At 44.6% G+C, this 15,719-nt stretch overlaps 2 protein-coding genes across 3 annotated transcripts in view; one reads left to right on the forward strand and one right to left on the reverse strand.

The window, feature by feature from the left end:
• Window positions 1-10,456, forward strand: part of SLC44A3 (solute carrier family 44 member 3) — a 95,459-nt gene extending 85,003 nt beyond the window's left edge. Inside the window, exons 13-15 of one of the 2 annotated variants that reach the window (XM_045801735.2) lie at window positions 5,808-5,945; window positions 7,989-8,225; window positions 9,382-10,456. In XM_045801735.2, coding sequence (XP_045657691.1) covers window positions 5,808-5,945; window positions 7,989-8,225; window positions 9,382-9,483 — 477 coding nt within the window. In that variant the 3' untranslated portion in view covers window positions 9,484-10,456. The remainder of the gene's footprint in view (window positions 1-5,807; window positions 5,946-7,988; window positions 8,226-9,381) is intronic. The other variant, XM_087866112.1, reaches the window with a different exon arrangement.
• CNN3 (calponin 3) overlaps window positions 10,280-15,719 on the reverse strand; it is a 28,850-nt gene continuing 23,410 nt past the window's right edge. Inside the window, exons 2-7 of the mRNA XM_045801737.2 lie at window positions 15,595-15,716; window positions 15,333-15,399; window positions 14,504-14,641; window positions 14,031-14,147; window positions 12,384-12,530; window positions 10,280-11,144 (exon numbers count right to left, since the gene is read on the reverse strand). Coding sequence (XP_045657693.1) covers window positions 10,803-11,144; window positions 12,384-12,530; window positions 14,031-14,147; window positions 14,504-14,641; window positions 15,333-15,399; window positions 15,595-15,716 — 933 coding nt within the window. The 3' untranslated portion in view covers window positions 10,280-10,802. The remainder of the gene's footprint in view (window positions 11,145-12,383; window positions 12,531-14,030; window positions 14,148-14,503; window positions 14,642-15,332; window positions 15,400-15,594; window positions 15,717-15,719) is intronic.

Here is a 15,719-nt window from a genome sequence, read left to right on the forward strand (position 1 = left end):
GATTATTTCACTGAATTGTGATAAGAAACAGGTGAGATTATATAACGTGATAAGGGGAGGGCGCCCGGGCCTCTACAAAGGAGGAGGCCAAGCACGGAGCCTCTTCCGTGCAGAACTTCGGAGCCGGCAGACACCTTTTACAAGCTGTGGGAGTGACATTACTCAGTGGAGGCCACGTAGCCAGTGGTCGGAGGCAATGCGCTTGGAACCCAGCCCCTCTCCACTGGGCCGTCCTGCCACATCCGTAGCCCTTTCTCACGCTACGTCTCTTGAGAGCACCACTTTATTATTTTGAACCTTTTAGAGGGAAAAGCACAAAATGCAGCTCAAAGCAAATGTTTCCCTGCAGATGGGCCCGAGTGAGTCAGAGATCTGCTTCTCGTAAGTGGTGCAGCGGGGGTTGCCTGGGTGCAGCGGGGGTGTGCGGCCTCACTGACCTCTCCGTGCTTTCGTTCCCTCGGCAGCCTTCTCACCCAGTCGGGGTTTGCAGAGGATTAAATGAGTTAATGCATTCAGGGGAGTGTAGAACACGAGCAGGCCATGGCGCGTGGTGTGCACTCCGGGAACGCTGGCCATCACTCTCTAGTTTCATTGCCTTACACACAGAAGCTTCACACTTGCCTACTGACAGCAAAAAAAAAAAAAAAAAAAAAGAAAAAAAAGGGAGGGAAGTAAGGAAGGAGGGAGGAAGCAAGCAAGCAAAGAGAGGCCATGGAAACACATTAGGAAGCTACTGTCAGGCCAGTGGTGAACCACCTGGGACGTATTGCTAAGGCCCGCCTTGAAGTGGGGTGCGGGAAGAGTACTACAAGTATTACAATTCCTAATACTCTTATTGTCCCCAGCGAAGGGCTCGTTTTCTTTGGGCCTGGCCCCTGGCTTCTGGCCGCTCATGGCCCACCGTGCTCAGCGGGTGGCTGATGGCACAGCATTTATGCAGAACTTAAGCAGGGCCCCCTAGGCACTGTGGAGGTGCTTGGGGCTCCCCAGAGGCATGGATGAGAAGACGGACAGGGCTTTGTGGTTAAACAGGAGACAGTGATGAGGGGACATCTGCCCTGGGAGAGCACAGGGCAGCCTGGGAGAGCTTCCAGAAGCACAGGCTGAAGATGACCTGATCCTGAAACTTCTGGTCTCTCCCCTTGCTCCACACCAGGGCATTTCAGCCCCACCGAGGTCTGGCTCACACATGGCTCCTCCAGACCCATTTCCCACCACACTCCTCTTCGGGGCCCTTTAGTCCCATTCACCATCTCCCGCTGCTGCCATGGCCCAGCCTCGGCACCCGCCCACCCCGATTCCCTGCAGGGAACAGCCAGCTTCAGGGACCAGAGGCAAGCCCCTTCTCTGAAGCTTCCTCACTGCTCCTCCCCTCCCCCATGCTCCTTCCCCGGTCCCCCCCAGCCTGTGCTTCTCCGCCGTGTTGCTCTCACACTTGTGCCTGAGCCACCGTTCATTGTTCAGCAGTCCTCACAGTCACGCAGGACCCTCCTCATTTGTGCCCGGCTCCCCCTCCCCCAGCTTGTGACAGTCCAGGAAAGTTTGAAAACTAATCAAACCACACCTGCAGGGAGTCTTTAACCCCAGGCAAGGGAATGAGGATGGAGATAAAATATGGAGGTGCTACCATTGTCACCTGGGAATCTTTGTTTTCTGTTCTGTTTCAACACACGCAAATATCCACTTGTTCGGGGACCGGAAAGAAACATGCACACTGAATGCTGTCTGGTAATACATTAAGAGGCTGAAACGACTATCCCTTTTCCCGCTTAAAGATTAGCCTTCAGGATCTCCTGATTAACTTTACAACCAACAAAACATGTTACCTAATCTTTATTATATCCAATCCTTTCCACATAGCGTTAGGGTCTGCAAATGAGCTTAGCACGTCCACCCCGAGTTCTGTCAGCCCAGGCAGATATCAGTGCTCCATGCAAGGGCTTACCACACTGAACACTGAGGGTAATCCGTCTTCCAGCTTCGACTGAGAATAAGTATAAATTAGCTAATGCTGAAACTGCAGAAAGTTTCAATCCATATCCTGTGTCTCGAGTGATGCTTCCCTCCTCCAGCTATTCATTCCGACATTAATTCTAGGTCTCTCTGTTGCGCTCGGGGTTGAACCTTGTGGTAAAATACTGGTGGTGTAGGAACTGCGGGAAGGCATCTATAATTTCCCCGTCAGAGTGGTTTTAATGCCCTCTTTCAGTGTGCATGATACATTAAAGAAAAGATAAATGGTTATAGGCCCCCAAAAATCTGCAGAGTCAACACATGTGTGAGAAATTACTGTTTTAACCTTTAATCATTGTAGCCAAGAAGCAAAGTCTGTTTTTATTGCTTTGAACAGTAGCGCTCAATTGACCGTGAGGCTCTGATCGGCAGGAAAAGGCAGGCCCCCGCAGACCCTGTACTCCCCGGTATAAATCGGGGAGTACACCAAGAACCCCAGCTTAAAGGCGGGGAGTGGGTGGCGGGCTGGGGACAGAGCCTGAACGCAAAGAAAGCCACCGAGCAGCATGTGGTTGAGCCGCTGCAGGGAAGGCCCGTGCTGGGCCCTGGAATGTGGTCTGGGAAGCAAGTCCGGCCCTTCCTGGATCCCTGAGAGCACGAGGGATCAAAGCCTAGGGATAAAGAAAGCGTGGGTCCTTTCCACACCTCCTCAGTGCTGAGAGCGGCCTGTGTCCCCAGCTGTGGATGAGGTCACCCTTGCTGACGTCTGGATGAGACGAGCTCCCCTTGACTGCAGGCTTTCGGTGTGCCCGGCGCTTCGCTGACTGCTTTATAGGGAGTAAGTTCTTTAATCCTCCCAACGCCCCCTTGCAGTAGGTGCCCTAACTCACTTTATAGAGGAAATGGGAGTCGGAGAGGTTAAATCATTTGCCCAAGACCGACAGCCAGGTGGTGGCAGAACTGGGATTTGAACCCAGAGACTGTCCGGTGACAGCCTGTGCTTACCTTAACTGCCACACTTTCAAATAGCATTTTGTCCCAAAGAAGACTGATAGTGTAATGTCCAGAAAGTTAGAATTAATGGGGTTCTTGAGAAAAAAGTCTCTGATGTACCAGGGGATCTGGAGAAATGCCCTTGATGCTGGTTTCCAGTCTATAAAAGATGGATGATGCCAGTCTTCACCCACCCACCCGACAAATGTATTTGCAGGATAATGAATTGGTCACCAGGGCTCTTAGAAGCTTAGATGACTGAAGACGCTTAGTTAAATAATGAGCAAATGAGTTTTCACAGCCCTGCTCAAGATGGAAGCCCTCATACCGGGGTCAGCTTTCTGCAGCAAGCAGTTTGGGGTTTTAAAAGCAAAATTCACGTGCATTCCATCAGAGTCAGGAAGCAGAAGTTCTTTGCAGAACACCATTAAGGCATTTCTGCAGGGAATTCATCTGACATCTGAGAATTTCCCCTGTGAGGCAAGCAGGGTACCCTGTGGGCGGAGGTGCGTACCCAGCCTTTGTCTTTGAGAACCAAACTTTGCTCTCTAGTTGGCCTTGGTGAAGAGGGAATTTGGTAAATTAGCTCTGCCCCTTTATTCTCCATCTGCTCTGTCACTTACTCTGATTCCAACCTGCGTCACGGGGAGGTGGGTGACTGTAATAACTCCAAATTGGCTTCCTTACACTGGTTTTGAGTGGGCGCAGGAACGGGCTCATTTGTACATCATGAGATAAAAACCTGTCATCCTTTTCCTAGGCCAAAAGAAATGACAAAACTCAAGAAGATAGGATTACAGTGTATTTTCCCTGGGAAGTTATAAATTCTATGTTGTAAACTGCAGTGCAAATAGCATTTTTAAAGGTTTCAAGGGAAATATAAGAAACAGATGGTTTTGGGGCGCCTGGGTGGCACAGCAGTTAAGCGTCTGCCTTCGGCTCAGGGCGTGATCCCGGCGTTATGGGATCGAGCCCCACATCAGGCTCCTCTGCTAGGAGCCTGCTTCTTCCTCTCCCACTCCCCCTGCTTGTGTTCTCTCTCTCGCTGGCTGTCTCTATCTCTGTAGAATAAATAAATAAAATCTTAAAAAAAAAAAAAGAAATAGATGGTTTTGAAATAATCATAGAGTCATAAGAAGGTATTTTGGAAAAATGATCCAAGAAATCTTCTCTTGTGAACATAAACACACACAAATACATACACTTGGCCTTTTTGACTTAGTGATCCCGTTTCTGGAAATTTATCCTTAAGAAATTATCCAAAAACCAGGAATTAAGATATCCATTGCATAGTTGTTGTTTTTTAAAAGATTTACTCTAGAGAATGTGTGCAAGTGGGGGGAGGAGTAGTGGGAGGAGAGGATCTCAAGCACACTCCCCGCTGAGTGCAAAGCCCCCCAGGGGCTCAGTCCCACATCCCTGAGATCATGAGCTGAGCCAAAATCAACAGTTGGATGCTTAACCAACTGAGCCACCCAGGCGCCCCTGCACAGTTTTTGTGATAGCTAAATATTTGAAATAGTCCAGATATGCCCTAGCTACACACACACCTAATAGAATATGTATTTATTAAAAATCAAAATTATAAAAGCCACGGAGCAACATGAAAAAGCTTATTATATAAAGGGAAAAAAGCCAGGTGTGTAAAATGAGACCGTGCCACTTAAATTGTATATTTTTTTCATTTCTAGACTTTCCATTTGGTTTGCTTTTGACTCTGCCTCTTCACTTTTCATGCCGAGCTGTTTATTCCTGTGGCCGCTGTTCTTTCCATTGTCATAGCATCTTTTTACTCTTTTTAAGATTCTGTTTTTAATCTCTACACCTAACATGGGGCTGAAACTCACAACCCCAGGATCAGCGCGCTCTGCCTACTAAGTCAGCCCGGCACTTAAACATACCTTCTTGAATACTTTCAGATTGTTCTCAGGGCACACATTCTCTTGTCTGTTGTGATGTTCTTTTCCTTGCGCCACTGGAAAAGTTTTCCTATGAGCATTACTTCATTGTCTTCAAGGGTGGTTGTCTGTGGGACTCCACCATTCCCTGGCTTATGAGGAGGTGGTTTCGCTTCGTCCCTGCCCAGGCTCTAGTAATTTCAGGGGTCCCAGGCAGATTGTGTATTTCTCTACCACTCTCCTGGGATGGTTGGTTGAGTCTGAATTTATGCCGGGAGTTCAGTTCCCTAGCAAGGGCCTGAATATTGTTTCTTACCCTAAGGGGTTAAGTCCCCGGCGCTACCTCTAAAGCCTGTAATGATTTCCTGCCCAAGGAGCCTGTGGATTCAGCTGTCATTAACTGCTAGGGTTGGCTTTGTTTCTAACACCTAAATTTCCCTCTTTGCCCTCAAATCCTGCTGCGCATTAAAAATTTTACGCTGGGGCGCGTGGGTGGCGCAGTCGTTAAGGGTCTGCCTTCGGCTCAGGGCATGATCCCAGAGTCCTGGGATTGAGCCCCACATCGGGCTCCTCTGCTCAGAGCCTGCTTCTTCCTCTCCCACTCCCCCTGCTTGTGTTCCCTTTCTTGCTGGCTGTCTCTCTGTCAAATAAATAAAATCTTAAAAAAAAAAAAAAAAAGTTTACGCTTTACCCATCATTTCCATGTGTGTGTTGTGGGATGTCCCATCTACCATAGTGACCAGAAATACTTTTTTCCATTTACTGCTATTGTATGAAAACGTGTGTGTATATAATCAGAGACTGGAAGGGGACTTTGCAAATGAAATGATTTGTTATGGGTAGAGATGGTGAGTGTAGAGCAACCATTTTTCTTTATTTTGCAATTAAGTCCGTATTGTCATCATATTATGTCGAATACAATGTGAGGACCCTCACGTTCTCCGTCACGGTCTTTTGTTTCAGAATGCGTACGCTGCAAGTGCCATCAACGGGACAGATTTCTGTACATCAGCACAAGATGCGCTCAAACTTTTATCCAAGAACTCAAGTCATTTTACATCTGTTAACTGCTTTGGAGACTTCATGATTTTTCTAGGAAAGGTGAGATGTCTTCACTGAAATAGTAAGTAAAGGAACTTGGGATCCAAACATGAAGCTTTCGAGCAAGGCTTGGAAAGAGAACGAATGGTTCTTGAGGCGTACTCTCCGGTGGCTGCTCTCCTCCTCTCTCACTGAATCCTTCGTCCTGTGAGGCCTCTTACTTTGCAGATGAGAAAACCAAGGTTTAATAACTTGTCTGGGATCCCCCAGTACAGAGTCAGGATTTGAATCCCAGCCCTTAACTCTTAGCTATGCTCAATTGTCTCGACCGCCCCGAGTCCCACTTTTTCATATCTAAAATGAAAATGCTACTAGCCTCATGAAGTGGATCTATCTTCTGGGTTTTTTGTGATAAAATATATGGGAACAGTACTGGAACCTAATAAAAGGTCTGTATTATTTAAGGGCATTAAGTCCACGAATGTGAAGACAGATTGTTAATGTCCCCGGGGGAGCCAGCGGTGCGTTTCCACCGCCATCTGAGTGGGATTTTCCGGGGAATCGTGTGTAGTCTCGGATGCAGCGCAGTGAACAGGCATCTCAGAGCTCCACGTCAGGGCGTGACGGTCAAGCCCTGAACTTGGGGTCTATGACAACTCCGAACTCAGTCTTCATATCTGAACTAAAGAGAACATGCGGCCTTTCTAGGTCGTGAGGAGGAGTAACTGAAATATTGAGAGTGGTTAGACAGCCCTAATGACCAAGCTTCAAGTGGAGGGTTCTTTACACTGTGCCACATGGTGTGTCCCTTTCCATGTGACTGTCCCCCACTGGGCCTAATTCCGCACACCTGTTTGCCTGATTCCACTTCCACTCGCTTGCCTGCCCTTCAGATTCTTGACCACAAGACCCCCTGACCTTCCTGCCACATCTTCACTCTTCCAAGCTGGACATGCTGGCTTCTTCCAACCATTCGTCCTCATGGGCTTGAATGCTGAGGCCTTCTGTGGTGCCCCAAAGCGAACAAGATCTTAGTCTCTGGCTGTGACCTGGCCAAAGTCAAATAAGGACTTCTGGCTCATTCAGCACCTTGTGCCTCTGTGGCTTTTGGTAAAGGTCCCTGGTGCGTTACCGTCAGAGTTAACCGTCAGGGACAAGTTACAGCATGTGTGGATCTCACAGCTCCGTGTTAGTTGCACGTGTATTTTCAGGCTCAGTGGGCCCGAGATTTTTTCATGCAACAGTAGCTCTCACAGCACCAACTGATTATGCCTTTCAGAACAGCCCAAATGATCTTTGTAGCTGGATTTACATGGATGATATTGTTCATGTTAGTTTGTAAGACTGTGGGTGATATGTTGTCTAATAGCTATTTCCGGAATCTTTTAAGTCTTCGTAAGTCTTTATAAATAAAGACTTATCTTTTATTTTGGGCAATAACCCATTTTCCTGTGTCTCTTGAATGAAGTAGCATTCAGACATTCATGTCCCTCCTTGCGGATGTCCAAGGGCAGTGGGGATTCCAGATGGACTCCATTTTATCTTAAAGAATTAGGTACATCATGGGTCTATAATTATGTTCCTGGAAGTAATTACATATGGCAAAAGCCTAGATTAATCCTATTATCTCCCCCACACCAGCACTGGAACGCCTTTCCACTTTAATCCCGAGGATAAAAACAATCACATATTAACTATGGTATATCCAGTCAATGGATTGTTGCACCATTATTTTAAAATGGCACTTATTAAAGAGTTTTTAAATGAAGATGCTTATCAAGTGAAAAAACTAGAAATTTTGAAGTATCATTATGTCTATATAAATACAAAAACTAGGCACAGATAAAATGTAAATACATCTACTCTCTTCCCCCTCCTCCAAATTAACTGGGCCTTCTTTTGGTATCACAGCTCTTCTTTTTTTCTTAATTTCACTCTACCACTTTCTGACAAGCATTCTTTGTAGCAGGGCACACACACACACACACACACACACATACATACATATGCGTGTGCATGAAATTATCACTTGTAACTGACGAAAATCGTTTCTAAAATATTCTAACCAATTTATAAAGATTTTCAACAAACTTGCTTGGACAGGTGGTGGTGGTGTGTTTCACTGTTTTTGGAGGACTGATGGCATTTAACTACAACCGTGCGCTCCAGGTGTGGGCGATCCCTCTGCTGCTGGTCGCTTTTTTTGCCTACTTAGTAGCCCATAGTTTTTTATCTGTGTTTGAAACTGTGCTGGATGCGCTCTTCCTGTGTTTTGCTGTTGACCTGGAAACAAATGATGGATCGTCAGAAAAGCCCTACTTTATGGACCAGGAGTTTTTGGTAAGCAGACATTTCACTTCCTGTTGCCATCTCAATCCTCAAAATCTCCTAAGTGTAGGAGACTCACACATAGAGGCGGCTCATACCCAGCCTCATTTCCTCTTCCAGAAGGCTCTGGGGGCTTCCACCACACAGCCTGAATGTCTGGAGTGAGACTCAGGTTCTGTTTCCTGAGGCTGAACCCACTTCCTTTATCGAACCCTTCTCCCTGGAGAAGCTGAACAGTGAACACGGGCCACATGGCCTTGGGCAGGTGTTGTGGACACAGCAGTCCAAGTCCCTTCGGTGCTATAGGCTTGGTCTGGCCTCTCGGATGGCCTGGAGGTGTAACAGTTGATCTTTCTCCAAAGCTTTCTTGCCTCCTCGAGCCTCACATCAGCCCCTCCAGGGTTTAGGGGACACTGTGGCACCTTTCATGCCAGTATCGACAGATCTGCGGTTCCCGGGCCCTTATTAACGGAGGCGCACCGATGCAGGAAAGGCCACACCCTGTCCAGTCCCATACAGCTTCTATCTGGAAAGAGCAGGTAGCTGCTTCCAACATAGTCGTTGCTGATTTGTCTTATCAGGTGTCGACAGGGATATTTTAACAACTGAATGAAGCCCCTGTGTTGTCTGGGGCAAGTGATGTTTTAGTAATTTTCTTTCATTCTGTTGTCATAAAAGTTGTGTTCAAGCCCTTTGGCTTTTTTTTAAGTAATCTCTACACCCAGTGTGGGGCTCGAACCCACAACCCCGAGATCAAGAGTTGCACGTTCCATCCACTGAGCCGCCGGGCACCCCGAAGCCCTTCGGTTTTCAAAGCACTCCCCGGTTCAGCCAGGCACTGAAGTTTAACGAGCACTTCCATGGTTTTAAAGTTAAACGTATTCTCAACCTCCTCCATATAAAACCTAAAAAATACAATAGCACTTTAGTTGTGTGTACCCTAAGGAAATGGTTTCTGATGGTGGCAGGAAGCTAACTGGGGTTTCTTTCTCCAACTTGCACTTTTCTGATTTAAAAATCCACTTGGAAATCTCCTCCCTAAAATATTTTAATTCAACAGGGAAAACTTTAAGGATTAAATTCCCCTAAATGATAGGGTCAAGTAAGTGGTTGCCAAAATTGCAGATACATAACAAACACTGGTTTCACTCATTCTCTTGTTTTTCAGAGTTTTATAAAAAGGATCAACAGAGTAAACGCAGCGAGGGCACAGGGAGCTGAGCACTCATTAAGAAACGAGGAGGGAATGGAACTCCAGCCCGTGGTGTGATAGGGGCCACTGGTTAGTTGTCCCTGGAAAGTTGCCTTCTTCTAAGAGCCATTCACAGAATAAATGGTAAGGCTGATGGACCCTATTCTTCTTCGTTTTTGTCCTCATTGTTTGGCCATTAGAATATCAGAACCATAAAAGAAGTAGATCCTATTCCTAATTCAATGGTTCCTTTTTATTCACTTAGGATATGAATATAAAATACTCCCAACCCCGTCCCCACCAATGTTCCTCAGCATGATTTTAAGATTATTCCAAGTTGGTTTTAGGATGAATTGGAGGCATGTGTCTCAGTGAAATAAACAAGGGTCAGATTATGGTCAAAGAATAGTTTGAATCTTGGCGGTCGCTGACTGTGTACGGTGGGCAGGACCCTTCGGTTTGTTAAGCCTTAGTCTCAAGCAGAGAGTGTGGTGTTGTGTGGATTAAGAAAAGAAATGACAGAGTAGCTTAGAACAGTACCTCTGAAAAGAGGATGTTTGAAAATCTGCCTTCACCTATCTGGAAGTCAGCCAGAAAATAATCAGCCTGTGGCTCATATGAATGTTCAAAAAAAATATTTATTTATAAAAAATACAATGGGATAAGTTTATGCTGAGAAATGCAGCAATAAATACAGTGGGAGAGCACAGAGCAACGCTACATTGATACATTGGCACAAACAGGAAGAGCGAGCGCACCACCCGGACCTGAACATCTGGGGGCCCATTTTGTACGCGCTCCTTTAGAAACACTGCTCCGAAAAGATCCTGTCAGTTGAGGGAAGAGAATGAGTACACATATAATCAATCACAAATGCACACGATCAGGACTTTATTTAAAAATTAGCAAACAATACTGTAGAGACATTGATATGTAAATTTCTAAAATGCTGCATCTTAAATTTAGTTGGCAAAGACCACATGTAGCTATAAGCCTGAATTTAGTCCTCCACGTAGAAACCAAACTGTAAAAAAAAAAAAAAAAAAAAGAAGCTTCCTATTGTTTGAAAATCCCAGTTTATTAAGTAGATTGTAAAAATGCATAGGTCTTGAATAAGAGACTTGGCTGTACAAGAGTACTCCCCTTTCACAGTATTCCTTTTTACTTCATATGCGAGTTATTGCTTCTGCTGTAGGACTGAACGGTTACAGCACTAAAAGGCAACTATTTAGGGAAGAGGCAGGAAAAGGAAAAGGGAATGTATGTAAGGCAATATTTCTTTTAGGTACAATAAGCATAATAGTGTTTTAGGAAGACAAGATAAAAATTACTCAAGGCTAGCTTGGTTCTCACTGAATAAAAACAATGGGCTAAATACTGAGCTCCTGTGTGTCAGTCTAATAATCAGTGCCTTGGTCGCCATATTGGTACTCTCTGGGGTGGTCATCTTGGTACTCTCCGTCATACTCCTCTGGGTATTCTGCCTGATAATCACTGTCGCTAATTTCAGACCCATTTGTTCCTGTTCCTTGGCTTCCATTGTGAATGACCGGTTCTGTGGGTGCAGCACAGTATTTGGGATCATATACTTGCCGCCCAAGCCCATACACACTCATTCCTTTCTGGGAAGCAACTTTGTTGGTTCCCATCTGTAGAGAAATTGTCGAGTTGTCCACCGGTTGTAATGTTAGCTTCTGATCATAGATGTCTCTTCTGGTACCTGGTGCTAACATCCCCGCCTGGTATTAGAACAGAGTATAAAAGTGAAAACCGCAGTTCCAATCTGGTCTTGTGAATTTTCCATAAATTATGAAATTCACACTGAATGGGAACACTCACGGAATAACTTCATTTCAGGGGTAAAGCGAGTTTACTGAATAATCTTGATGCCGAATCTTTCTTGAGAAGCAGTATTTACCGGCTTTCAAGCTAGGATCAGCCCTTCCCCTCAAATCCTCGCTGTGCTATAAAACTGCTATGTGGCCTCAAAACCAGCTAACTTACTTTTAGTTTTAGGTTTCTCATATGCAAATGGAGAAAATACCACCCACTTTGGATTGAGGAGAGGATTAGAGGTAAAGAACGTAAAAACACAGCATAGTGTGGGCAGCCTGGAAAGGTACAGGTGAGTTACCTATTAGGACCACATACACTGTCCAGGCCATCGATTTCCGAAGCTCTTCACACATTCAACAGAAATGACGCCGAGCAGTCCTTAAGGACTCGAGTCTCAAAGAGCCAGCCACAAGTACAGCAACGCCTACCTCATTTCCCCATTTATGCCAAGCAGACACTTCCAGATCTAACTGGTAAGAAAGCAGACTTGAAATGGCAGCTACGAGAGACAATGCCACATGGAGCAGGACGTGTTCCAGAAAGGGAAATGATAAATCTCATCTTGAGGTCATTAGGAAAACGCTTTTTCACACCTTATCTCCACTCCTGTTGGACGGAGGGCTGCGGTGCTTAAGGGAACCTCCTTGGGAGCTGCTGCTGATCTGATCGTAACAAGGTCGTACTCGCATCCTCGCCACGCTCAGTTCCACCTACTTCTAGTCACAGAATTTAACAGGGACGCTGGCTAAATCCTTCTTAGAACACCAGATAATTTTACCTACCAATTAAGGGATCCTATAAAAATAAAGTCTGAGGCATAAGAATAATCAATTTACTTGGATTTGGAGCAAGAAATAAACTTGCCGTAATAAACTTATCTTTTTTTCTTCTGGTTAGGTAGAAAGGCCGGCTGTTCTAACTGCCAACAAAAGCCATGAGCCACACACCGTACTTGTGTTGCTACAGAAAAGGTCCTCTGATTCTTTTGCTTTCTCAGCAAAACCTACCTTCTTGAGGAATGTGCTCTCTAAATATACCATACAAAAACAGCTCCTTTGAACTTAGTAAGTAAGAATGAGGCAAGTGCTAATTTAAAAGTCCCTCTGTGCTCTCGGCCGCAAGTATGAAAAGGCACTGCTTACCTGGCTGGCTCCTTTGTTGGTGCCCATCTGCAGACTGATTGTGGTCTGGTCGAAAGGTTTGTCAGTCTGCATTTTGGGATCATAAAGATGCCTCCTGGTCCCATAGGCTGTCATACCTGCCTGGCTGGCGCATTTGTTGGTTCCCATCTTTTAAGTTAAAAATAAAATTAGCACTGATTATCAGAAGTCAATAACATCTAGGACAAGCAAAACTTCCTGTTCTATTAAATAGATGGAGGGGCTCAGTTGACAGGTCGGTCCCTTTTTGTGCTGAGGCGAGCTAGCTGCAGTCTCCGTGCCGTCACAATTTTCAAGGTGCTGCTCACTTTAAAAAGAAAACCTTAAACAAGTGTTGAGAGGGCAGAATTACGAATACTTAATTTTCTCTGCTCCTCTCCTCGCTACTGTCCAGCCCAGAGAGGCAAATCAAGAAGTACCTGCTTCAGCCACATAAAGGGACGGGAGTGCTCTGGGGCTAGGCACTGCGCTTTTCTACTCCGGATGTTTACAGAAAATGGGAGGGCAAGTGCCAGGTGTCTTCTCTAGCAGCTCAACAAGGGCTTCTTTAAAGTTTCATCAAAATCACCAGCATCTTTGTGGGAAAAGAGCCACATAGAAAGAATGAGGAGTGTGAAGCTCAGAGGAACAATAATTCTCTTCTCCACTGAGAATATGGCTTTAAGACCAACCGGTACACCCAGTTCTACTGGTTGGGGACACATTTCTGTTTGTCATTTTCCTTAAGGGCGGGGAAAAAACATCACTGCAATCTTATGGCCCAGATATTAGCTGTAAACATTTGTGCGTATATCCTTCTAGGTTTTTTATCGTCTGTATCTGCGTATGTATCAATACACACGCATACAAATAGATATACACACACGCATACAGATATACACACACGCATACAAACAGATATACACACAAAAGTATGCTCGTGCATCTTGAAAATTTTAAAATTGTGATCACCCTGGCCGTAGTATATTATAACCTGATTTGTTTTCCTTCATCTTTGAATTCTTACCTATCATTTTTACTTACTCTAGAGTTCCTTTTGTTAATTTAACCGACTACTGTTTGGAATTTCAGGTTTCCTACCAAACACAAATTTGTACCGTACAAAATCCACCTCACAGATTCAGTCCACAGAGGGGCAGGTATCAGATGGAGTAAAGTCCTTAGCACACTGGACACTTAGCAGTGGTTTTATGACACTCTCCAGGGGAACAATGTGAAGAGGGGTTAAAAAAGATCGAAACCTGAACTAAGTATTTCTAATAGTGCTTGGCTACAGTATTGTGCAAATAAATGACTTTGGCATTAAGGTTTTATAAAATTGCCTCGTTTGGTCAGTAGTGTTTAAAACAGAATTTACAAAGTACTTTTTCTTAAAAAATAAAGACAATGTAATGGGATCATTTCCTAGAGAAACAATTGTCAAGTCTGATGACATGCCAGAGGTTTCTTCTAAAACCATCATCAATGTCTCATGGGCTTTAAATGGACATAAATTATATAAACTCCATATCTACCCCCAAAACCTACATCATGGTGTAGCTTTTCCGTCCCTTACTTACGAGAGACGCACTTTACATAGTGAGCATTAATGGTACTGAAGAAGTAACCGAGCAATAACACATTACTCACCTGCAAACCAATTACACTTTGGCCAGCTTTTAATTTTCCTTCATCGAAACGTCGTGTTTGTTTTTCGGCATACTTAACGCCAATGTCAATGGTTGTATGGAATCCTTTTGTCTTAGCCTAGACAGAATTTGCACACTAAATAAAAAGGCATGCTAAAATGGCGATTCTGCCAATGCTTTTTTACAGAAGGAACAACAAAGAAACGATACCGTCCAGAGATAAAGGCTTCATTAGGTAATACTCAAACTAGGGGTGAAAAACCGACTTATGGCCATTCAGTAATACATGCAGCTCTGAAACGTATGCATTCTAATTAAGCTCTCTTATGAGGCAGCTGATGTCAGCAGCCTTTCCACAGAGCTAATAATTATGAAGGAAACAGAGGCCCCTCCCTGCTAGTCTGTATTCCCACGGGAGATGAATCACCAACACGGTGGGACATTTAAAATCAGCCATTAAAGACGTATACGTACCAGGCCCGCCAGAGCCACCAGCGTGGTCTGAACCTGGGTCATGTTTCCGTTCTCAAACAGGTCATTGGCTTCAAATATGTCGTGTGGCTTCATGCCATAAGCCTGAATAGCTTTAATAAAGTTGCCGATATTCTCCAACTACAAAGGAAAAGAATCATGTAATTTTGGGAGCTAAATACGGAATTCACGTTATCTATCCAGAAAGGTACTAGCACAGCTCCCTCTGGAAAAGGAAAGAGTGAAGAGTATTTCACAGTGGTAACATAATCGTCTTTTTGATATTTTTATGCAGCTGTGTTTTTTTCAGTTCTTTGAAGGCAAGATCGTCCTTACAATGTTTTTAAGAATTGTGTGATTCTATCAGAGCTATTCAGGGCTAAAATTTTGTCAAACAGTACATGATTACTAATAATTTAATTTAAACATAAATTGGTGGTTACTAAATGCTGTTTTCCTTATTATCTCAAAATATCCAATTTTACTTAATCACACCCGTTCATGAACCAAGACTGCTTAGTACAGTGTTCTAGAGTCAACTATTAGCAGTTGTGTTAAACTCCTTGCTTTTTCCCCGCATCTATCCTTATGGTCTAGGTTGTATTTCTCCCTATAAACTGTGCTGAATCCTCTCTGAGTAGACAGACTAAATATAAGAAAACTCCTAAGCTAAGCATCTAATAATCACAGAACTAACTCTAAGTAATTATGGAAGCAAGGTTAAAAAAAAAATACAGCCATGTATACAAATTTCTGCTAAAATGTCTCCTTTAAAACGAATCCAATCTTTGCTGCGTACAGAGCAACTGGAGGTTGCTGGTTTGGCTATTACCTGAGGCCAGTTTAATGAAGACTCATTAACCTTCTTCACGGAGCCTGGCTGTAGCTTGTTTATGAGCCTGAAAAGAGAAGCGCAGATGACCTTTACTGTTCACACAAGAGCCAGGACTGCCACGTAAAGCTGGTTCCTTTCACATCAGTAAAGGAAGCATTAAAAACATTTGCGAAATGTCAAGGTTTGACACCCTGGATGGGAAGGAGGATGACACAGAAGCCCGTGGAAAGGACCGGAAGAACAAATGGCCACAACTTACTCGCAGAGGATGATGCCATCTTTTAAGCCCAGCTGAAAGTTGGTGCCAATGCTCATGCCTGTAACCTCCTCTATCCAGTTTCGAAGATCTTCTTCTGCCTGATGGTCATACTTGGAAGCGATCTG

The sequence above is a fragment of the Ursus americanus genome, chromosome 12 (assembly GCF_024610735.1).
Source record: "Ursus americanus isolate L20-20 chromosome 12, mUrsAme1.1.p, whole genome shotgun sequence".
In the NCBI taxonomy this organism is placed as follows: Eukaryota; Metazoa; Chordata; class Mammalia; order Carnivora; family Ursidae; genus Ursus; species Ursus americanus.